This window comes from Podarcis raffonei, chromosome 16 (genome assembly GCF_027172205.1).
Source record: "Podarcis raffonei isolate rPodRaf1 chromosome 16, rPodRaf1.pri, whole genome shotgun sequence".
Taxonomy (NCBI): Eukaryota; Metazoa; Chordata; class Lepidosauria; order Squamata; family Lacertidae; genus Podarcis; species Podarcis raffonei.
The window spans coordinates 24,246,105-24,270,960 of record NC_070617.1 but is presented as its reverse complement, the minus strand read 5'-3'; the positions used below and the strand labels follow the sequence as shown (position 1 = coordinate 24,270,960).

General features: G+C 47.7%; 1 protein-coding gene across 5 annotated transcripts in view; it reads right to left on the bottom strand.

Annotated features, from left to right (window-relative positions):
• The window catches only part of OSBP2 (oxysterol binding protein 2), a 172,328-nt gene that overhangs the window by 53,286 nt on the left and 94,186 nt on the right, over nt 1–24,856 (bottom strand). For all 5 annotated transcript variants that reach the window (XM_053369437.1, XM_053369438.1, XM_053369440.1 and 2 more), the window contains one exon: nt 23,277–23,527. In XM_053369437.1, the coding sequence (XP_053225412.1) occupies nt 23,277–23,527 (251 nt within the window). The remainder of the gene's footprint in view (nt 1–23,276; nt 23,528–24,856) is intronic.

Sequence of the window (24,856 nt, the reverse complement as noted above, 5' to 3'; positions counted from 1 at the left end):
AAGGTTGGACACTCCTAAATTAGGATTGGAAATATCTATCCAGTTCGGTTCTTCGAGTTTCACATTTTCTCCCCAATCTTAAACGCTGTTCTCTAAATGTTGTGGCAATTTGCAATGATAATAATAACAAAAACGTTCATGAAAACTTGGAAGCATTTTAGTGCAAATTTCTCCGAATACATTATTCATGCAGTTTTTACTAATGTACACATTTCCAGCCGCAATTTTCTCAAATGCAACGTGTTTGTGTATGTTATTTTGACCAATACCTCCATTTTTATACACGTATCTTCCTTGATGCATGCATTTTTACAAACAAAACTAGAGAATTGCATTGCAAAATTCAGGTAAGTGCAAATTTCAACATACAGCTGTGTTTCAGTTTGCGTATTATTTGGGAAAGCTTGGCTTTGATCCGATTTGGCTTTCAGTGTATACTGACTCAAATTCCCCCTCCACCCCTACTCCTCGCCTTTAATGGAGGATAAGGACTACTCCCATCTCAATTTTCATAAGACTATCAACGGCTACTCCTAACTCACCTCGAATTTTGTATTTACATCTCACCATTTCCTCCAAGGTGCTCAAGGTGGCGTACAAGGTTCTCCCCATCCTCATTTAATCCCCGTGGCAACCTTGCGAGGAAGGTTAGGCTGAGAGGCAGTGACTGGCCCAAGGTCACCCAGTGAGCTTGATGGCCAAGTGGGGATTTGAACCCTGGTCACTCGGGTCCTAGTCTGACACTCTAAGCAATACCCCCACACTGACTCTCACCTTTCACAGAGGATAAGACTACTCCTGACTCACCTTTCATAAGACTATCAATGGCTACCAGTCAAGCTGGCTGCGTGCTACCTCCAGGATCAGTTGCAGCCTGCCTCTGGATGCTGGTCGCTGGGGAAGAACAGCTGAAAAGGGGTGTCAGGAACATGCCCTGCTAGCGGGCTTCTCAGAGGCATCTGATTGGCTGCTGTGAGAAACAGGATGCTGGAAGAGATGGGGCCTTTCTGACGGCCTCCCTTTGCTCCCTTTTCAAGGCAATACAATCTACCCTTCATCAGCCACTGATACAAGTCATTCATTCTTTAGCAGATAGCTAATACTCTCTTTCTCTCAAAGCAATCTGAGAACAAGCACACGTGCCCTCTATTGTTATAATTCAATGGCTACAAGTTCTCTTTCCATATTGCCTCCTGCACTCATTCACAAAGCCTGCCCAAAGGTGACCCCCGGGCAACTTTACGACTAGAATTCTAGGGTGTTCTGTATGACCGGAACAATTTCCAGAGGGGGAGCCATGTTAGTGGTGCTGCAGAATAACAAAGAGCCTTGTGCCAACTTTAAAGGGCTAGCTAATTTATTAAAGGGACACGGGTGGCTCTGTGGTCTGAACCACAGAGCCCAGGGCCTGCCAATCAGAAGGTTGATGGTTCGAATCCCCGCAACGGGGTGAGCTCCTGTTGTTCGGTCCCTGCTCCTGCCACCTAGCAGTTCAAAAGCACGTCAAAGTGCAAGTAGATAAATAGGTACCACTCCGGCAGGAAGGTAAACGGCGTTTCCGTGCGCTGCTCTGGTTCGCCAGAAGCGGCTTAGTCATGCTGGCCACATGACCCAGAAGCTGTACGCCGCAACCCCAGAGTCATCCGCGACTGGACCTAAAGGTCAGGGGTCCCTTTATTCCTTTACCTTTAATTTATTAAAGGATGAAGCCAGCCTTCCCCAACATCGGTGCCTTCTAAATGTTTTGGACCACAGTTCCCATCAGTCCTGGCCAGCACAGCCGGTTTTGGACTACAACTTCCATCATCCACATGAGATGAGAGGAACTGTAGTTCACAACAACCTAGAGGGTACCAGGTTGGGAAGGCCGGCATAAGCATTTGTGGACATCCACTTCATCCGATGTATGACGTGTTATCATAAGTTGCAGCGTGAGGATATACAAGCTACACATGCACAGAGGGTATTTTTTTGGGGGGTGGTGGTGAATAGGGTTGGAAAAAACTATGGTCAGAAGGAAACAAAATGCAGAAAATATGAGATGGCTCCTAGAAACAGATAACCTGGTGAGAAGCATTCTTGGGAGACCCTAGCATTGCAGAAAAAAAATACTCTTCTCAGATAATTCTGTGGGGGGAAACAAACAGGGACATTCAAATGGGGTCAGAGCTCATGCAAGCCACAGGGTCAGCAGGAAACAGGAGGCAGCAGCAGCACTGCTGGGTTTGCAATCAGCATTAAGCTGAGAGGATAGACAAGTGAGGTATGTCTGCAGCCACAAAATGATTTTTTTGTGAGGGGGTGGGGATAAGGGACAAATAACAGCACAGGAGAGGAGCAACAAGTATTGCTGCACAGATTTCCACTTGCAGCTGAACACGGATAATCATTTGCCTTACCCCCGCTGCGAATTACACAGATTTAGCCAGGTTATTTGCAGTACGAGGTGAAGACCGCCAATCTTGAGGGGGACGAGGCAATAATCCAAGCACTGAACGGTTCATGGGTTCTGGTGCATGTAAGAACCCAGGATAGCTGTTCCACTCCTCTTTGCGGAAAGCAGTGGGAAAGGACCAGGAAACCTCCTGAAACAGACCAGGCAGGAACTCCTACTCTGGGATTCTCAGCCGGCGAGAGGACCGTTCAACACATGCAGATGCTTCGCAGCAACAGAGGCAATAAATCCCTTCTCTAAACTAATGTTGTGCTGCAGGATTAATAGAAGAAGCTGCAGATTGAACAGACAGAAAGCAGCAGCCGGAGAGACTCGGCGGCAGTGATCTGGGTAGGGAAGCAGCACGATACACAGACTCACAGTTCCAATCTCAGCAGCAGGCATTTAAGAAAGAATCGTAGCTCAGCAGTAGGGCATCAGGTTTGCAAGCAAAAGGTCACAGGTTCAATCCCCGGCATCTCCAGGTGGGGCTGGGAAAGCCTCCCTGTCTGAACGCATGGGAGAGCTGCTGCCAGTCAGTGTAGACCAGGCATAGGCAAACTCGGCCCTCCAGATGTTTTGGGACTACACCTCCCATCACCCCAAGCTAACAGGACCAGTGGTCAGGGATGATGGGAATTGTAGTCCCAAAACATCTGGAGGGCCAAGTTTGCCTATGCCTGGTGCAGGCAATACTGATCTAGATGGACCAACAGTCTGACTCAATTTTAGGCAGTTACCTACATTCCTAGGATCTGGTCACTTGCTCATGGTTTGTAGGATTAAAAAGGAGCAGAGTTGTACACCAACAGAAACACTATGGGGCAGGAGGCCACTCTCATGCCCCCATCCTCAAAAGGTGCTGCAGGCCTTGGAAAAGCCATGTGATTTCTCATTTATATTTTCTCTGGAGAGACAGGCAGTTGAAAGAGCAGAAGCCTGTGGCTTCCCGCAGAAATAATAATAATAATAATAATAATAATAATAATAATAATAATAATAGTTTATTTATAATACTAAATTCTCCAGCCACTCTGGCCGGCTCCGAATAGAATATTAAAAATACAATAAAACATCAAACATTAAAAACTTCCCTAAACAGCTCCATGAAAGAGAAGGACCAAGACTTTCCTTTTTCATACGAGTTGGTACTGGAGGAATGAGAGACAGGAACACACAGAACCCTCCCGCTCTTGCATATGGGAAGGAAAAATAATCATCATTCAAGAAACTCAGTTTGCCGTACACAAGGCTGTTCCATTTTATCCTCCTGGCACCATAATTAGGTTCCCGTAGGAACAAAATGCCTTGCACAGAAGCTCACTGGTCCAGCAGTACAGGGAGTGTAGCAGGCAGGAGGCTAGGGAATGAAGGAGGAAGAGGAGGAGGGAGAACAGAGGGTTCATCCTTCAAGCCGGTCACAAGGGGGCAGAGGTTGTAAAAGGCTCAGCTTGCTCTCACCTGGAGCTGTTCTTGGTCCTGCAACTCCCGACCTGACTTGCTGCCTTCTCCATGAGATCTGACATCAAACCACAACAAGGCAACCACACACAAAATCCCTTCTTAGTGCTCACCACCAGGTTGACTTCATATCACAAGCCTAAAGGTAAAGGTAAAGGGACCTCTGACCATTAAGTCCAGTCGTGACCGACTCTGGGGTTGCGGCGCTCATCTCACTTTATTGGCTGAGGGAGCCGGCGTACAGCTTCTGGTTCATGTGGCCAGCATGACTAAGCCGCTTCTGGCGAACCAGAGCAGCTCACGGAAACGCCGTTTACCTTCCCCACCGGAGTGGTACCTATTCATCTACTTGCACTTTGACCTGCTTTCGAACTGCTAGGTTGGCAGGAGCAGGGACAGAGCAACGGCAGCTCACCCCGTCGCAGGGATTCGAACCGCCGACCTTCTGATCGGCAAGTCCTAGGCTCTGTGGTTTAACCCACAGCGCCACCTGCGTCCCTCTATCACAAGCCTACTTTTGTTTTTTTATGAAGAAAATGAGATTTGAACCCAGAACCCCCTGATGCAAGTCCAACATTCTTTTCACCACACCAGCTCTGCTTTGAATAAGGAAAGGGGCGGGGGGGGAGGGGAAGAATAACGCAACACCAACAGACGCAAAACGTGCTGGCAAATTTCACGGACTAGTCACAGCAAATAAGAGCCGATTTCATGGGTTGTCAAGAGTTTAATAGAAAACAGCATTACAATTCTCAAGCAATGTACACCGACTATCCCAGGTTATTCCACATCTGTTGATGCAAACAAACAGGAGAACAGCAGTATGCGCCTTTCCCTCCCCAAAAGAAACAGGCTCCCTGTAGTTGGGAAAGCAGCACTGAAAAGTCTGGGATGGGCAAATTATTAGCGGAGAGACATATACCCAATGCCCAAGGAAGTCAAGCAGGAGTCTTCCCTAGCTGTCCCTGGGGCCTGTTCCATGGAAGGTAAGACCATTCTTACCTGTGAAAGAGATTTCTATGTGTATCAGCAGGTGAACACAATGTGGGAACATCAGCTCAACCTGTGGCCCCTGTGATATGCACAGAGAAAACACCTTTCTTACCTGTGTAAAGGGATTTCTATGCATATCAACTGGTGACTGACCACAAGTTGAGCTCACGTTCCCAACATGTGACCACCATTACATGCACAGAGAAAGCTATCGCCTCCATCTTTTTTTGTTTAGTTTTACATTAAATGAAACTAGGCTGTACGGAGTCTCGATGGATGTAAATTTCTATCTAGAGCCCCCACGGGTCTCTACTGTGTCTCTGTTTTTTAGTTTGGGGGCAATTTCCCTGATATTCAACATCTAGCAAACGAAACAATAAAAGCCCTTTATTGATGGTTATGATCTCCGTCTCAGAAACACTGAGGCTCTGACTGATGTGTTATTGCCAGGCCTTTGATGTGTTATTGCCAGGCCTCTATTGCTCCCTTGTTTGCTGAAAATGACCTCAAAGAGATGCAGCGCAGGCCCTGTCCTTTTGAGAATGAACTTAGTAGTCTAACTGTATGGCCAAGAGGTGCTTGAGCGCGCTCTCTCTCTCTCTCTCTCTCTCTCTCTCTCTCTCTCTCTCACACACACACACACACACACACAGCAACTGTCAGAGCATCCTTAGGGAAGCCCCATCTTCCCCCATCCAGGAACTACATCTCTCAGCCCCCTTGACAGAGTTGGCCCCACATAAATACGCAAGCATCCACCGGCTCAAATTAAACTGCAAGTTCAGAACATGGTGCCATGGGAGGTACATGATGCTTTCGGAGGAGCCGTGATCCCAATTACAGCTATTTTGGGCTGCGCAACAGAATAATTTCCCCTCCTCTTCCCAGCAACCTCACAAGGGAAGTGAGATGACAAATTGTGCTCTATCACTGTTCCCCACCCGATGCCTCTCATAAAAATATATATACGAATTATTCAATGCAAACTTCTACAGAGGCTGGAGCAAAGAACAGGTTGTGAAACGAAACAGAATAAAGCATGCTAGCCGTGTGTCCGTGTGTCTTCTGTCCACTCCACAAGATGTCTGCTGGCGAGACATCTCAGAGTCTCTCCCTTCCTCCCTGCCGCAATGTACGATACATTAAATCAAAGATTAGAAGCCTCGGGGAATGGACACCTAGAACGTGGCCCCTCCCAGGACTCTCTTATCTGGCCCTCAGGACATTCGCTAGGCCAGGGTTAGCCAACATGGTGTCTTCTGGGTATTTGTCTCCAACTCCCATCTGCCTCACCAGCAAGGGATGATGGGAGTTGTAGTCCAGCAACATCTGGCGGGAGCCATGTTGGCTAATTGGGTATAAGGTCACATGCCTCACTGCTCCGGGCTCTCATTGAATGCTTTTGCCCTGCTGGAATTTACTTGCTGAACTGTGATCATGTCTCTTGGCTGCCTGCACGGAAAGAGGTGTGTGCAAATGTTTGTATATATAGACACCTCTGACTTTTGCATGGCTGGAATGGAGTCTGCACTAGGAAAGGAAAACCAACACCTCTTTTGCCTCCACCCCTGCCCATTGCTGGCATGTGGCCTCTGCAAGGCTCCCCAAGAGGGAATGAGCCCCTCAGCCTGGAAAAATGCTCCCATCCTGCGTTAAATTATTGTTCAGGATTAGGGAGTCCCATCCAGCTCCATCTTCTAATAAAAGCAGCTTCTCTACAGCCAATACACACAACCAGGAGATTTATTTTTAATACATATAAATTAAGAACGGAATGGGGCGAGTAGGGGAGGCATATTTTGTTGGGAAAAGCTCTGGGCACACCCACTAAAACTAACAGCCTTATGGCCGGGGTGATCTCAGCTCCCTGGTGAGAATTCTGCCGCCGGCAAATATTTTGGGTGAGGAGTATTTTTTTGTTTGGGGGGGGGGATGTTATCCCACAATTGCTCCATGCAGAAATGGAGGATTATCCAAGAAACAATAGAAAATCCCTTTCCCTCGGCTTATGTTAACCAGCGCTGCTTTAATCTCGTCTTTCAATACATGGTTTTGGCTGCGATGAGGGTGGTGGTGGCTGGGATCCCTCATAAAAATAAACTGTGGTGTGATTAAAAGGGGGGGGGAAGTACATTCATTAGTGAGCTACAAATTTAGCTGCCAAAAGGACACATGCACACACACACACTCCACCCCCCCCCCAGAACATATGGAATGGCTGAGGAGGTGGGTGTTGCTGTGGAACATCTTATCCCAGGGAGGGAGGGGCAATGGGGGCTGCACCGTGATCTTATTTGCAAAACAAGTTTCTTCCAGCACGCCCGTCTCTGCTCTGCTACAATTACTGTGTTGGTGGGTGGTTGATTAAACTAGATTATCAATGAAGGGACAGAATAATCCCACAGGGTTCCTGGCCTCCCCCCCCCCTCCTCCCAACCCCACTTCAACTCAGAGAATGTCAAATTGCAGCTCTTGATGCACAGATGTTCTCCAGCCCTCTGCTAAGAAATGGCGCTGCTCTACAGCAAAAGAGCAAATAGTCATGATTTCTGCAGCTTAGTGTCAGGGAACTGCCATCGGAGCCAGAGGCGGAGGGAAGGCTCCAGAGGGATGCCAGAGAGGGTCCCAGCAGGCAGAGAGGCAGCCCATCTGCTGGGGAAGGAAATCAGCGTAACACCAGTGGAGAAGGGGGGCAGATGGGGGAATCGGAGAGGAGGCTCCAGGACTCTTCACCAGAGACCAGCGGAGAGAGCACGGGTGCTCCGCTGCCCACACCCTCCCTGCGCAGAAGACTTCCGTGCAGGAAGAGTAGGAGGAGACTTGGCGTCAAAGAACTTCTTTGCTGGAAGAAGTTCAAGAAACGCCCACTGACGGATTCTGCCAGCGACTGAAACAGCCACGAAGTGAAGGGCTGTCCAGACAGAAAGGGTTCAACCAGGTAACCTAGCCAGGAGTGGCGGCAACTTACGCACGAGCAACCCCTAGAACCATTACACTGAGCTAACTTCAAAATCACAGGTAGCCATATTGGGCCATTAAAAAACAAAAACAAAAGCTAAGATTACAGATGCTGCTAGAATCGGTTGCCTAAATTAGGACCCTTCGACCACAAGGTAACACTCCTCAGTTTGGCTCCTTGCGACAGTCAGCTAAAATTATTTTCCGGCGTTGATAATATAACGACTTTTTCACCTGCCCCTCCTTCAATCCTGTGCCTTCCACTTGCCTTTGAGAGAAATCCAAGTCAACAGCCGCCTTTTATATTTTTAGGTTAAAAACAACAACACTGTTGTTTCTTGGCCAAGAGTGGTTTCGTTGCTATGATTTTAACAGAATTCATACTTGCTTGAAAATGGTGATTCTTTCTGTAACCCAACCTGAGACCAGAAATTACAAAACCTACCCTCTGAAGATTCTGCCACAATAGCCAGTCAATGGCCAAAGGCCTGCCAGCAAAAAGTAGCCCTTCCCATGGGAGTTCCACAATCTGGGAGCAATCACCAAGAAGGCCCTCTCTTTTGTCCTCACCAAACAGGACTGTGAGGGTGGCAGGACAGAAAGGCCTCTTCCGCAGAAGATCTCAAAGCCCAGGAAAGCTCATATAGGGAGCCTGTAAGACCTTCAGAATGAGGTCTTTGTACTCCACCTCCTGCACTGTGTCTTAAAGACTATTTTGCCTCCACAATATGCCTAGACCAGTGTTTTCCCTTCACCCTGCCCCACCCTAAGTGTATTTCGCTCAAAATGGCCTGGACACAAATGGGGAGAACCTCTTGCTCCAGGGTCAAACTGGGCCCCCCAGGCCACCCCTCCTCCTTGGCCCTGCTTTGCCTGGCTGGACTTTGCCCTTGAATTCTGCTAACACCTCTTGTTTACCTGAATGGAAGATAAAGAGGGATGAGTGAAGGAACTAGCCTAGTGCAGACAGGTAAAATTTACATTGGTTGCTCCACCCACTTTTGCTGCTGGCTCCACCCACTAGTGGCATGTGGCCCTTGGAAGGCTGCGCAGAAGATAAAGTGGCCCTCAGAAATCAGTTGTGGCAGAGCTCTTTTTAGCAGCCCACCTTCTGGGATAAACAGATAAACAACTCCTTTTAGAATATGCTACCAGGGTACAGATAGGGCAGCAGCAACTGGCTGGCAGCCGCGAGCGTTTTAAAAGGCCTGAAGGATGGTACTCATTAGGAGATAGCAAGGCACCGATGCTTCAGATCTCACTGACTGCTGGAAAAAGGGAAGGCAGAGAATGAAATGGGGCGATTTAAATGGTTCACTCTCCTTAAACAAGAGGCATTTCAGTACATATGCCAATGTGGCTTTTAGAGGAGTCAACAAAACTGCAAAATAAGGTTATTTCAACAAGCCAACCTTTAACGGTATGATACGTTTGAAAGAGTCCAATTCTTTGGGAATAGTCAATGTTTAGCATATTTAAGAACAAAAGAACGTAAGAGCATACTCTCCAACATTTCTCCAATGAAAATGGGGATGTCCTACTCTATAATGCTGCTGATGATTTTATTATCCACCCATCTGACTAGGTTGCCCCAGACACTCTAGGTGGCTTCAAACATATTTAAAAACACAATAAAACATTAAACATTACGAAACTTCCCTATACAGGACTGCCTACACATGTCTTCTAAATGTTGTATAGTTACTTATCACCTTGGCTTGGGATGGGAGGGTCGCATAACTCCTTACCCTCCGACATTTCTCCAACGAAAATAGGGATGTCCTAAGGAAAAGAGGGGACGCGGGTGGCACTGTGGGTTAAACCACAGAGCCTAGGACTTGCCGGTCAGAAGGTCGGTGGTTCAAATCCCCGCGACGTGGTGAGCTCCCGTTGCTCAGTCCCTGCTCCTGCCAACCTAGTAGTTCGAAAGCACCTCAAAGTGCAAGTAGATAAATAGGTACCACTCCGGCGGGAAGGTAAACGGCGTTTCTGTGTGCTGCTCTGGTTCACCAGAAGCAGCTTAGTCATGCTGGCCACATGACCCAGAAGCTGTGCGCCGGCTCCTTTGGCCAGTAAAGCGAGATGAGCGCCGCAACCCCAGAGTCAGTTACGACTGGACTTGATGGTCAGGGGTCCCTTTACCTTTATCTTTAAGGAAAAGAGGGACACTCTGGGATCAAATCAGAAACGGGGATGGCTTCCATAAATCCCCAATTGTCCCTGGAAAATAGGGACTCTTTCCTCAGAGTAGGCCCAATGAAATCAACAGTTCTGCTCTGAATATGACTTGGTTGGATAGCACCCTATTACGCTGAAGTTATTTGTGCCGAGTAGAGAAGTTGTGCTTTTCAGGGTTTGGGATTTTCACAGCGGGGGTGGGCTAGGAATCTGTGGTGAGACATTCACCATAGACAGTGCGAAAGAAACCCAGGGGCTGCTGGAATCCCAGCAGTGCTTTTGAAGAATGGCACACACACAAATAGTTAGGAGCGTGAATGATTTTTCATAAAATGACAATTGAAAACTGGAACAGGAGCAGAACCTGAAACAGAAGTCCAGCTTTTCCCAGGCCATTTTATCAATGCACATCTTCTGTCAGGAGATGAAATTTACAGCCTGAACCTATTAACCCTTTATCAATCTGCAGCGACCACTTACAACCTCCTGGCCCCTCGGCAGCTTGCAGGAATCACGCACAACCTATTCACTCTTACCAAATTGTGGCAACTCTTCCCACCAAAACAGACTAAGCAATGTGCTCAGTGGGGAAAGCCTAAAGAATTACTGTTAAACTAAAAAAACACCTTAGAAGGTAGCCAAGACTCATTCCAGTTCAATGAGGAAAGAAAGGTGTTTGGATGCAGGAACAGAAGACCTAAGAGAGGGCTTTGCCCCCATCTTTTCTCTTCTTTGCACAAATAATAATAATAATAATAATAATAATAATAATAATAATAAATTTTTATTTATACCCCGCCCTCCCCAGCCAAGACCGGCCTCAGGGTGGCTAACAACCAATAATAAAAACAAGTTGATTAAAATACAATTTTAAAAGATTAAAATACAACATTAAAACATTAGGATGCAACCTCTTCACAGGAAGAGAAAGGAAAAAGAAAGAGAGGGAGGGAATCAAACTGATTCTAAGCCAAAGGTCAGGTGGAACAACTCTGTCTTACAGGCCCTGCAGGAAGAAATCAGATTCCGCAGGGCCCTGGTCTCATGAGACAGAGCGTTCCACCAGGCCGGAGCCAGTGTTGAGAAGGCCCTGCCTCCGGTTGAGGCTAATCTAACTTCCTTAGGGCCCGGGACCTCTAGGGTGTTGCTATATATGGACCTTAAGGTTCTCCGTGGGGCATACCAGGAGAGGCGGTCCTGTAGGTACGAGGGTCCTAGGCCGTGAAGAGCTTTAAAGGTCAAAACCAGCACCTTAAATCTGACCCTGTACTCCACCGGGAGCCAGTGCAGCTTGAAAAGCACTGGGTGAATATGTTCCCATGGCACAGACCCTGTGAGGAGCCTCGCTGCAGCATTCTGCACCCGCTGGAGTTTCTGGGACAGCTTCAAGGGCAGCCCCGCGTAGAGTGAATTACAGTAGTCAAGCCTGGAGGTGACCGTCGCATGGATCACTGTGGCCAGGTCGGGGCGGGAAAGGTAAGGGACCAACTGCTTGATGCGGCGAAGGTGGAAAAATGTCGCCTTGGCTGTTGCTGTAACCTGCACCTCCATGGAAAGGAAGGCGTCAAGGATTACACCCAAACTCTTAACGGAAGGCAATGGCACTAATTGGGCCCCTGCAAGAGAAGGGAGTTGGTCCCTCATCCCCATACCATCCCGATCCAGCCAGAGGACCTCTGTCTTTGAAGGATTTAGTTTCAATCGGCTCCCACAAAACCATCCAGCCATCACATCTCATTGACACCCAAGCCTGGTGCCACTCTGCAGGGCTGTGACAAAACAGGCAACATCCATCCCTGCATTAATTGGGATCTGCCTTCAGTGCGCAACCTCAAACAAAAGCCTTATGCACTGCTATGCACAGACTGGGGGCTCATTGTCCATTAGCCAAATGCAATCAGCTGTACACACTGGAGTGTTGTTTAGAAAGGCGGCAGTTTTAATTGTCTGCACCAATCGTAAGCGGTCCTTAATCTCTCATTAGGAACTGCTGACTCCCTGTCCTCTCCCAATAATGAAAGGAATACATGGCTGATTGCATTTGCACAAATGGGACCGAGCAAACCTCAGCAATTTCCCTCATGCCAGCGTTTGGTCTGCTTTCGGGTGTTTACAATTCCACTGGGCCACTTGCTTCCCTGGGGCTCAAGTGGATCCTGAATTGCAAAGGTATGGGAAGGCTGCTACCTGCCTGCACCACCTATTATCTTCTTTGGTGATCACTCATAGCCGAGTAAGATTGTCTTCCATGAACACGGTCTTAACAGTGAGTCCATAAGGGACTGAGGAGGCCAATTCTAGATGCACACATCCTTCCACAGTGAGGACAAAGGTTTCCGGGAGGGAGTTGATCACGGTGAGGGTTTGCCAAACATGCCTTCCTCTTAGCACGTTTCTCCCTTTCGTCCTGAGTTTGAGTGTCTTCAAAGCCCATGACACCTTTGGGAAAGGCTGTTTTCCAACTGGAGCGTTCACAGACCAGTGTTTCCCAGTTGCCGGTGTTTATAACTACATTTTTAAAGATTTGCCTTGAGAGAGTCTTTAAACCTCTTTTGTTGACCACCAGCATTACGCTTTACATTTTTAAGTTCGGAGTAGAGTAGCTGCGTTCGAAGACATCTGCACGGTGTGGTTTGCTAAACTCTGGCAAACCAAGCACAAAGTTCCAAGGAAGGAGGCAAGCCAAGAACCAAAGAGAAAAACAAGTGGAATGTATAAATTTTGACAATGGCATTTTGTAAGGATGTTGTAAGCCAGCGATGGGGAACTTGTGGCCCTCCCGATGTTGCTGAACTACAACTTGCATCGGTCCCAGCAAGCATGGCCAATGGCCAGGGATGATGGAGTCGTAACTCAACAAGATGTAGAGGGCCAAAAGTACCCTACACCTGCTGTAAGCGATCAAACTAGCTAAAGGCTAAAGAGCTGGTAGCAGTAGCACAAAAAGGAATCATCATCATCAGGGCTATTTTCAGCTGGAACTCAGTTCTGACACCTCTCAGGTAGGCACCACTGCCATTCTAAAAGAACGAAGGTGCCCATGGTGAGTTCTAGCACAACTTTTTTTCTGGACAAATAGCTATTATTATTATTATTATTATTATTATTATTATTATTATTATTATTATTTCTATGCTGCCTATCTGAATCAGTTGCCCAAGCCACTCTGGGCGGTTCCCAACAAAATATTAGGTAAAGGTAAAGGGACCCCTGACCATTAGGTCCAGTCGTGACCGACTCTGGGGTTTCGGCGCTCATCTCGCTTTACTGGCCGAGGGAGCCGGCGTACAGCTTCCGGGTCATGTGGCCAGCATGACTAAGCCGCTTCTGGCGAACCAGAGCAGCACACGCAAACGCCGTTTACCTTCCCACTGGAGTAGTACCTATTTACCCACTTGCACTTTGACGTGCTTTCGAACTGCTAGGTTGGCAGGAGCAGGGACTGAGCAACAGGAGCTTACCCCGTCACGGGGATTCGAACCACCGACCTTCTGATCGGCAAGTCCTAGTCTCTGTGGTTTAAACCACAGCGCCACCTGCGTCCCTATAACAAAATATTAAAAACACAATAAAACCTCAGACATTAACAACATTAACATTAACAGGGCTGCCTTCAGATGTCTTTTGAAAGTTGTTTATCTCCTTGACATGTGATGGGAGGGCGTTCCGCAGGGGGGTGCCACTACTGAGAAGGCCCTCTGCCTGGTTCCCTGTAGCTTCACGTCTTGCAGTGAGGGAACTGCCAGAAGGCCCTTGGAGCGAGACCTCAGTGCCTGGGGCCGATGGGGGTGGAGACGCTCCTTCAGGTATACAGGGCCAAGGCCGTAAGACTGGAGACTCCGTATTCTGTAAAAGACACCGGTCTCTGCTGCAGAAGATGCTACACAGAGATCCCCTACAACCAAACTGCAACTCTGGTAATATTCCAGAAAAATGGCAGCATCTTCTGAAGATGTAGAGCTTAAGATGCAGAGCTGAGAAAAAAGTTGCAACAGGCTGCAACAGCTTTAAAGCCCTCAGGTGTGAAATAGCAGGGGAGGTGACCAACACGTGTAAAATTATGGTTCTCCTGCTAAGAAGCAAATCTGCCAATGTTCTTCCTTGTACAAAATGATTTGTCTGGTAGGAAATCTTGTACCCACTCACAACCTTCCTAACCTCCGTATCGGATTCCCTGCCAGCATCAGCTTCAGGAAATCTGACGAAAGCTGGTTCTTAAAACATTTATGGAACAGAAGCAAACCTGGAAATGGGGAGAGTCTTGTCTTGTCTTGTCTTGCATTGCAGTTCTCAGTTGGGATCACTGCACACACAGAACCTTTTTCACTTACTACCAGCCTCATTTTTCGGCCATTACACAGGCAAGTAGAAATAGGAGAAGGTTGCACAGCTAAAACCTTCCCTGTGCCTTAAAAAACCAATAAGCTGATGCTACCGGAGAGGAGAGGAAAGCAAGCCCTGCTATTTTTAGTGCACGTTAACAGAAGTATCACAAAATGAGGGATGGAACACAGCGTACAGTTCTGGTCACCTCAAGGATATTGTAGAGCTGGGAAAGAGGCAGAAAAGGGCAACCAAAATGGTCAAAGGGATGAAACAACGAGGGACGGCTGTAACGTCCACCCTTACTTTATTTTTATCCTGTCCTTCCTTCCTAAAGGTGCCCAGGGCAGCAAGCAACAAGGGATAAAACAGTAAAAATGTCGTTAAAACAATTCCAATGAGCCAGTGTGGTGTAGTGGTTAAGACTAGTAATCTGGTGAACCGGATTTGCGTCTCCGCTCCTCCACATGCAGCTGTTGGGTGACCTTGGGCTACTCACACTTCTCTGAAGTCTCTCAGCCCCACTCACCTCACAGAGTGTTTGTTGTGGGGGAGGAAGGGAAAGGAGAATGTTAGCCACTTTGAGACTCCTTCAGGTAGTGATAAAGCAGGATATCAAATCCAAACTCTTCTTCTTCAACGTCAGATGCTAGTGCGGTTGCTCAAGAGTAAACAGGCAAGACTGTCTTTTCCAGGCTTTATTCTTGGTGAAGAAGAAGAAGAAGAAGAAGAAGAAGAAGAAGAGTTTGGAAGTGAACCCGGTTCACCAGATTACGAATCTACTGCTCTTAACCACTACACCACACTAGTGCAAACTATTTACAGTGAAGAGCGTCGTAAGTTCATGTCTGGCTCAATCGCTAACAGAATCTGGGAGTGGCCGGTCTTTGTACCTCCCCCAGCATAAAAGTCACGTCACCCCCAGCCTTTTCCGCCCCTCCCTACGCCAAAGCCTACTGCGCAGAATGGGCGCTGGCATAGGCGTACTTCCCGCCTCTCCGGTTTGCTCAGGCTTGGTGTTGAGGCTCTCCCTAGCATCCCCTGGTCCCTGCACCTCTTCTCCACTGGAGGTGGGGCTTTCCTCCTCCCCGAAGAGGAACTGCTTCGCAAGATTTTCGGAGGCTCCCTATAACACAACTGCCCTTCCATCTCTCACCTCTGAGCTGATGGCAGTTCCCTGACATCCAATATAGATGTACTTTGGGAAAGCTCGCGACTGGAGAGGCTTACTGGAAGAGGAAGGTCTTCGGTAGGCTCCGAAAAGGCAACTGAGATGGTGCCGGTCTAATATTTAAGGGGAAGGAATTCCAAGGGGCAGGTGCCACAACACTAAAAGCCTGATTCCTGAATTGTGCGGAATGGACCTCCCAATAAGACGGTGGCTGGATCTAGACACACATTTTTTAAAAAACCGTTTCTGGAAAACGTGTTGCAAACCTCATAATGGGAAATTACATTGGAGAAAGACGGAACTCTGCAGGGCCATCTGGTGTCAAAGTGTTATAACGCTTTTTGAACACTTTTTCTTTACTAATGTAGCTAAGTCCGGGATCTGCAGGAGACGCTCACCAGCAAAGCACAGTAATTGGTCGGCTATATATGGGGTGAGGCGATCTTTGAGGTATCTTGGTCCCAAGATGTACAGGGCTGTACAAGAATCAGGACTTGGGTAGGCATATGGGGCACTTTTTCTAGTTTAGAAAAGCAGGGGAATAAAAAGGACTCTGCGGCACTTGTTTTTCAGGGGGTACTCAAGTGTACGCAGTACCAGTGCCTCTCTCTCTCTTTTTGGTTATTGCTAAAAAGTGTGACACTTACTGTAACAACTTCATGATGAGTACCTGTACCTCTTTTTCTTGGGGGGGGGGGAGCACTGTATAGGAGTGAAGAATTTTGCATGCTGCAGAGGAGGTGGATTGGAAGATAATTCCCTCCTCTCATATTATTCAATTCAATATTCGGGGTTATTTGATGAAACGGAATCGTGTAGGTTCGGGAAAGGCAAAATTAAGTACAGTGGACACTCGGGTTGAGAACGTGATCCATGCAGGAGGCACATTTGCAACTTGCAGCATTCACAACCCACAGCTCCACGTCTGCGCACACACGAGTCGTGCTTCAGCACTTCTGCACATGAGCAAAGTGCGATTTAGCGCTTCTACGCATGGGCCGAAACCCGGAAGTAAACCGTTCCAGTACTTCCGGGTTTGGCGCGGTGCACAACCTGAAAACACACAACCTGAAGTGTCCGTAACCCGAGGTATAACTGTATATCTTCACAAAGCACATTGTCAAGACTGTAGTATTTGCCACCATAAGATGTAGTGACGGCCACCAGCTTGGCCTGCTTTAAAAAAAGTGAGTCGGGCAAATTCAAGCAGAGTGAGGCTATCAATGGCTACATGTCAGTATCAGCAGCAATACCAAAAGCAGGAAATGTCTCCAAATACCACACACTTCAGAATGTTTTTCCAATGAAAAGTACCCTATGCAGATTGCTCCCAAAGACAGGTTACTAGTGATGTGAGGGTTCCAGTGAGGGCAACAAACAAACAACAACAACAATTTATTATTTATACCCCGCCCATCTGGCTGGGCCTTCCCAGCCACTCTGGGTGGTTCCCAACAGAATATTAAAAACATGATAAAACATCAAACATCTAAAACTTCCCTAAACAGGGCTGCCTTCAGATGTCTTGTAAAAGCCATATAGTTGTTTATTTCCTTGACATATGATGGGAGGGTGTTCCACAGGGCGGGCGCCACCACCGAGAAGGCCCTCTGCCTGGTTCACTTCTCACAGGCAGGGAACTGCCAAAAGGTTCCCTCACTGCAACAAAGAGAATTGGTGGGGGGGGGGGATTTCCCATTCAATATTTTCCAGAAAACCCTACTTTGCTGGTACAATTTTTTACCTGTGAATTCATCTCCACACGCACAAGAGCTATGAAACCCAGTCAACGTAACACAAAAGCAAACCCTTCTGGTGTGTGTGTGTGTGTGTGTGTGTGTGTGAGGGAGGCACAGAAACTGCCCCCCCCCAGGACATGCACAATCCACAACCCTCCTGCCCATGCTGCTGCTGTCTGCAGCAGCAGAGTACCATATTTTTCGCCCTATAGGACGCACCGGCCCATAGGATGCACCTAATTTTGGGGGGGGGGAATAAAGGGGGGGAATTATTCCCCTCCCAGGCGTGGGGCTGGGGCGGGGGAAGCCCGAGCTTCCCCCGACCCCAGCCCCCAGAACAGGCAGCTCTCCGCAAGCCGTGAGAGCCCAGCGCCGGGCTCCCACGGCTTGCGGAGAGCTGCACGAAGCTAAGCCTGGGCGCGCTGCGCCTCCCCGCTGTCCCCCAGCTTTTGGGCCTGGCGGCAGGGAGAAGCATGCTTCTCCCCGCCGCCAGCCTCCAAACCAGGTCCGGGGACAGCTGGATGACGTGCTGCATTCGCCCCATAGGACGCACACACATTTCCCCTTCATTTTTGGAGGGGAAAAAGTGCGTCCTATAGGGCAAAAAATACGGTAATTCGCTCCATTCCAAAATCTATTTCCAGTGCCACCCACAGTACTTTTGATAAGCCTTCGCAACAAACTTCCAAGCTGGCTTCATCTGCCATGATCCAGCGACGTCTCCGCATGCCTTCTGCCTACGAAGCCACCCAAAGGGATTTTTCTGGGCTCCTTGGAATCCTCTGTGTAATTTACCCTTTACATCGGTTCCTCCGTATTGGCAAACACTTCCCACGCCACCTCTGCACCAGATTGCCACTTATTTCCATCTCGGCAGCTCCTGCTTCTCCTCTGCAGCTCTTGGGCTCGGTCCAGTAGCGCTTAACTTCTTCTGCTTAATTTAGACCAGGGTTTCCCAAAGCGGCTGGTGATGACCCCCGGGGAGGTTGATGGGACTGTGAATAAAGACTATGGGGCTGAAAGGGGGTGAGGAAAGGCTCTGAGCCAGTGTGGTGTAGTGGTTCAGAGCAGTGGACTTGTAATCTGGTGAACCGGGTTCGATTCCCCGCTCCTCCACATGCAGCTGCTGGGTGACCTTGGGCCAGTCACACTTCTCTGAAGTCTCTCAGCCCCACTCACCTCACAGGGTGTTTGTTGTGGGGGAGGAAGGGAAATGAGAATGTTAGCTGCTTTGAGACTCCTTCAGGGATATCAAATCCAAACTCTTCTTCTTCTTTTTCTCTTAAGGGTGGAAAGGTAGTTTACAAGGTATAGTGCAAAAAAGCCTCAAAAATAAAGAACACGGGCATGTAGAGCGCACTTTCCCCCATTGCCAATGAGGAACCCCTGTATTTAATAAGGCAATTCCGCAAGATCGCAGCATTCCCAGACCAGGCTGCTTTTTTGCTTTTAAAAAAGGAGGGTATACAGGTGCACTTTTGCTTCGTGCTCTAGAAGTAGGGAACCTCTGCACTGGCCAAGAGTTGCGCTGCCTCCCTCCCCCCTCCCCCATTAATGTTGCTCCAACGTTAAATGAGTCTATTTTATATAAACATCATGGCAATCTCTGTGCAACCAAAGTTTTGAGAAGCTGCAACTGAAAACTGGAAAGGAGTATGGGGAAGAAAAACCTCACAAGAAAAATCATTATGCATGTATTATAAACATCCAGCACCAGATGGCGGCAGAGAGCAAAAAAAATTCTAACTGATTTTCCATGGCATTTTTTTTAACGATTTAATTTCTGACTTATTTATAGCGGCTTATTCCTGTGTGTAGATCCACTCTAGAGCAAACTTTACAGTGAAAAGGTATAAAACTCCAGACAGTATAGTGCTTCACAGCTGCTCTTTGACCCTTGACATTTAAAAATGTGTCTTCATTGTTAAAATGGGTGCTGTCACTGTTTTATCAATCTGTTATGCTGTTCTGTAATGTGTGTTAGATTACAGTTTTAAACTGCACCATCTTTTTGTCATAAGTTTGGTTGTATGCAAGCCTCTCAGAGAGCCTGCTGAAAATGATTTATTTGTTTTTATAACCTTCTTGTAAGATGACCCATTTTTCTACGTCTTCAATTTATTGTGCTTTGTCTTTATGCCGTTTTGGTTTTAATTGAGATTCTGTACGCCACATTGAGATAGATAGATTTATCTTATATGAGTTGGCAGTACATAAATGAATAAATAAAAAGAATAATATTGCATTTTTAATCATGTTATGTTGAGCCACATTCCGGGGGGGGGGGGAGTGTCACCCTGGTAGGGAGCATAAAGATATTAGAAATAAAGGAATAAAATAAATATGCCAGGATTTTATGCGTTGACATCTGTGAGAGAATAGGCCCTTTCTCAGGATGAAGCAGGTGGCAAAAAACACTGAGTACGTCACTCCGAAAGGGAACAACGCTGATTCTTCTGGAAAGAATTCCGTTACAAAATCAGTAGCTTCGGGAAACTGGAATAACTGGACATGGCTGATAGGTAGAGAGACGTGGAAAGGCAGGTGAGAAGAGAGGCTTTATATATTCCAATTTCTGAAAACCAGGTAGGGTTTTGTTTTTATTTTAAATCTACCACAGCGCTTTGGGTGTTTGATGCTCAGAGAAGCATCAAGACTTTTACACAGCTAACCAATTAACATGAGCTACTTCGCTACCGCTGTGATGGATTAGTGGACAGACATCGCAACACATTGTTTTTTACAAGATTGCTGCAGCATACACATCTGCCAACGGCCTAACTACATTTGCGTTTTCTAATCAAGATTATCCTAATTAAGTCATCAGGAGGGAAAGAAGACAGGTCTGGACCTGCAGGCAGATCTCTGAATGATTTGCAGTAGCTTCGGCAAAGACTGCTGACTCCGAAATGTTTAACAATAGCAGTGACAAAAATGACTCCCCCACCCTGATTTTTATTCTGCTGAAATGAAGAAAGTTTGGAGTAAACAGAAGTGGATTGTGGTTTTTTTATAGCTCTCTGTTTTGGGAATATTCCTGGGTTTAGAAAGAATTTAATTCTAAGTATATCTATTTTGCACTAGCCTTTGGTTAGTAGTGGGGGTTTTTTAAAAAAATAAAAAACAACCAACAGAGTTGATCCTGTAAACATGAAATCTGCCCAGCCTGGCATTAGAAGTTTGCTACATGCCTCACAAATGAAGTCCATGTACAAAGCTGAGCTGCCCTGGCCATCGTTTTCGGTGGGGGTGGAATAAAGCGATCCAAATTCTGCTCTCGGTTACAGACTTGATCCAGAAATTACAGCTGATTTATCTCAGGATGCATGACCCTTTTTACTTCCGATTTTTCAAATCTCTTCTTTGTGGTATTTGCATAATTGGATCACGAACGCAGGGCGGGAATAAAGCACAGAGGACTTTGCATTAATGAAACACACAGAGACGCACATCTCCCTCCCCCTTCTCACACACACAACCCCACTCACAGCAAGTCTGTTTTAGAGTTAAGAAGCCTCTTCTCCCTTGCAGCGCCAGCCTCTGAACGTGGGCATGGTCTCCCAAGTTGATCGAAGCAAAACTAGCCCATCCCAAATAGACCAAGCCAGCCCACTCACATCTCTGACATGCCTTTCGGAGGAAGAAAACTCTTTGTTCCTCTTTCTTTTTTTAAAACTGGGGTGTGAGCAGAATAAGAAAGTATTGACATTTCAGCTGAACTCCAGCCCTTCAGAGCCCCAGTACCAATTCTGCTAATTGGAAGCAAAAAAAGGCCGGCTGAATCGGTTCTGATTTGCGAGGAAAGCATTGAGGCATGGATAGGAATAAGAAGGCAAGGAGAACAGTAGGGCGAAGGAGGTTAGAGACAAGCACAAGGCAAAAGGAGGGCTGTATCTCAGTGCCGGGGCCTCTGCTTTGCATGCAGGTCACAGATTGTGGCATCTCCAGGTAGGGCAAGTCCCTTGTCTGAAACCCTGGAGAGCCACTTCCAATCAATATAGACAATACTGAGCTAGATGGACCATCGGTCTGACTTTTTCCACAGCCTCCAATGAAGAGGTGGGGGTCAAAGCTCAGTGGCAAAGCATCTGCCTTGCATGCAGAAGGTCACAGGTGCAATCCCCAAGCATCTCCAGGTAAGGGCTGGGAGAAACCCCTATCTGAAATCCTAGAGCAGCCTTTCTCAACCTGTGGGTCCCCAGATGTTGTTGAACTACAACTCCCATCTCCCCTAGCTAGCAAGGCCAGAGCTCAGGGATGATGGGAGTTGTAGTCCAACAACACCTGGGGACCCACAGGTTGAGAACCACTGCCCTAGAGAGTCAACTCGGGCGACAATGAGCTAGATGGACCAATGACTCTGCATAAAGCAATTCCCAATGTTGCTGTGAGTCAGCAAACCCACGTAAGAAATGATCAGGTCCAAGCGTCAGCAAGATTCGACTCTCCACCACCGCAGGGGAGAAAGTGGTGGTGGGGAGACTGGTGCAGAGACACCTAATGCAGGCACCCCCAAACTTGGCCCTCCAGATGTTTTGGGACTACAATTCCCATCATCCCTGACCACTGGTCCTGTTAGCTAGGGAGGATCGGAACTGTAGTTCCAAAACATCTGGAGGGCCGAGTTTGGGGATGCCTGCCCTAGTGCAGTCCATGTGGTGGCCTCTCCAGATGCATTGGACTACAAGTCCCATCATTCCTGACAACTGGCCATGCTTGCTGGGGTTGGAGGGCACCATGTTGGTTACCGCTGCCCTAGCAATTCCCATGGCAATTAGTTGCCCCACAACAGATCTTGGTGGGTTGTTTTTTTTTTTACAGCTGGCAGTGGTACATGATGGCCCCTTCCAGATCAGAACCAGGAAGATTGAGGTATGGGATGTTGGTATCCCAGCTTGAACCTGCAATTTGAAGTCTCCAGCAAATTGGTATCCTCAGCGGTTCATTTCCCCTCCTCTGTCTCATGGTTAAACCAAGTTCAAAGCTGCTCACAACATTGCCAGGAAAGTTTACGTAACGAACTACAGCAGCATTTCAAGAAAAAAATTTTTTTGCGACGGCTAGCAAGTTAGCAAAGAAAGCCATACAAATATCAATAGCCCAAGCAGATTTTTCATATGAATAAAAAATACAGTAAGGTTAAACAATCCGCTAATAACTGATACGAAGGCCTAGTAACAGAAGTACAGAAACACAATCCAAGTAACGGCAAAGACACTAAATCTTATTCTGTAATAAACGTTGTCCCCCAGCAACAACCCCTACGTCAGCCAGGGCCCAGTCCTCTTAGGCATGTCTAACTGGTAGCAACAGGCAAGGAAGACCAAGGAAGGAACTGACATTCTCAAATAAACAACATTTAGCTTAAGAGCCCTTAGAAAATTTAGCACCACAAAGTCAAAAATTCACCAGTCTTCTGGTACTTTTAACAAACAGTGCAATTTGCCAGCGTATCTCATATGCTCTTTCAGCTATTACTATAGATTGTGTGGACACCTTTTTTGATTTATTCATTCCACCCTTCGTCCACAGGATCCCAGGGCAGCACACAGAAACGAAACAGATTAAAAAAATAAAAATAAAGCCATACTAATATTAAACCAGACCCTCACAACCTAGTCTTGCAAACAGCAAACCACAGCAATACACCTGACCTTGAACTGTATCAAACACTAGCAGGGACTTCGATAGAAGAGACAACTCAAGATGTGCTCAAGGCTTCACTTTTCACAGGTAAACCTAGACTACTCAAATGAGAAACACGGCAAATCGGGGATTGGAATCCTGGCGTTTCATATTCAAGGCTGAGATCTTCTGAGAGCTCGAAGTGGAAGAGAATTAAAATTTACACGTCCAGGCTGCAGAAGGCGTCTTGTGAGCATGTCCATCCTTGCAGGTTCCTATGACACTTACCTGCCTACTGCTACCACTGCCTGCCTTGCAGAAATCCTGTGTTAGGTAGGAGAGACGTTGCGCACCTGCCACCAGCCACTACAGCCAGGACCTGTGCTCCACTTACATTTATCATAGCATTGGAGGTGATCCTGAAGAGGGTGGCTCTCTCGTTGACCGCCTTGATCTTCTCCCCGCTCTCGGCGGGCAGCTTGAGGTTCTCCAGCTCACTCAGGGACCTCTGGAGAGCTGCCCCATGCTTGGCGATGAGGTCGTTGCAAGTGCTGAGATCCTCCAGCTTACTCGAGAGGCTTTTCAGAGTGCCGTGCAGTTCGCTCTTGTCAGACTGCGAGGCTGGCTCCTCATCACCAGAGTCATCTGTAGAGGGGAACGGCAAAAGAGGGAAAAGGAGGGAGGGGAAGACAAAATGGTTTCCATGGTTACCGGCCGGACTGCAACGAAAACAGAGCGATGGTTTGTGCAGCGAGAAGTGAAGCAAGACCTCTGTTTGCACAAGGCGCCAAATCTCTGACTGTCCTTAGGTTCGGAAAAGTCACAGCCCAGAGAACACACTGATTTTCTCCTGAACGATTTCCCTCTGTGCAGAGATTTTATTTTATTTTATTCCTTCTCTCCAGCAACTGTAAACCCAGAAATTCATGGCTTGGAAAAGGAAGCCCCATTGGTTTTCAAGGGAACTTACTTCTAAATAATTGTGTTTAGGACAACGGACTACTGTCAACATCTACATTGTAGACTGAATCAGGCCAGAGGAACCAGCACCTCCTTCAGTGGCCCATCTAGTCCAGCATCCTGCTCTCACAGTGGCCAACCAAATGCCCCAATGGAAAGCCCATTAGCAGGATCCGAGCACAAGAGCCCTCTCCCCTCCTGCAGTTTCCAGCAACTGGTACTCAGAAGCATTGCCTCTGACCATGAAAGCACAGCCACAGTGGCTGGTAGCTGTCGCCAGCTTCATTCTCTAAGACAGGGCAGGGAATCTCTTCCACTCAGCAGGCTAGATCCTGGGTTCCCCCACCTCCAGTGGGCCCCACCTGTCCATCACCTGACACGTTGTCATGCGGCCTGTTTTCTTCCTTTGGGGCGTGGCTTGCTTTCAAGCTCTGATCCAAGAGGAGCTGGCTTCAAGTCGGGGTCAACTGCACTAAGGAGTACTGCAGCCCCTTGGTAATGGCAGCCCCCCTGTATCCACCAGAAGAAAGGATAGCTCAGTTGGTAGAGCATGAGGCTGTTACTCTCGGGGTTGTGGGTTTGAGCCCCACGTTGGGCAAAAAGATTCCTGCTTTGCAAGGGGGGTTGGGCTGCACGACCCTCGTGGTCCCTCCCAGCGCTATGTTTCTGTGATTCCACCTGTCTCCAATGCCCGGCCTAACTTTTAAAACTGCAAGGCCCGGATTCAACCAGCCCAGTAGGCAAGCAGATGTCAACGCGAAAGCTCCAGCTGGTGCAACAGGGCACCCCCAAATCCTCTCTGGAGAGCCAGGGGAACCCCCAGAACAGCACTCATGGAGGCAAGGAGGAGGATTGTTCCATCTGGCCAGCAGAAATGCTTCCACTGATGAAATGATCGGAAGAGCGTGATGCTGAATTCCTCCCCTAGTCGGGAAATACCCATTCAAGTTCTTTCAAGGCAGAACCGGCTTAGTTAGACTGATGTTCAGCTTATTGTTCCAGAAGGGACTACTG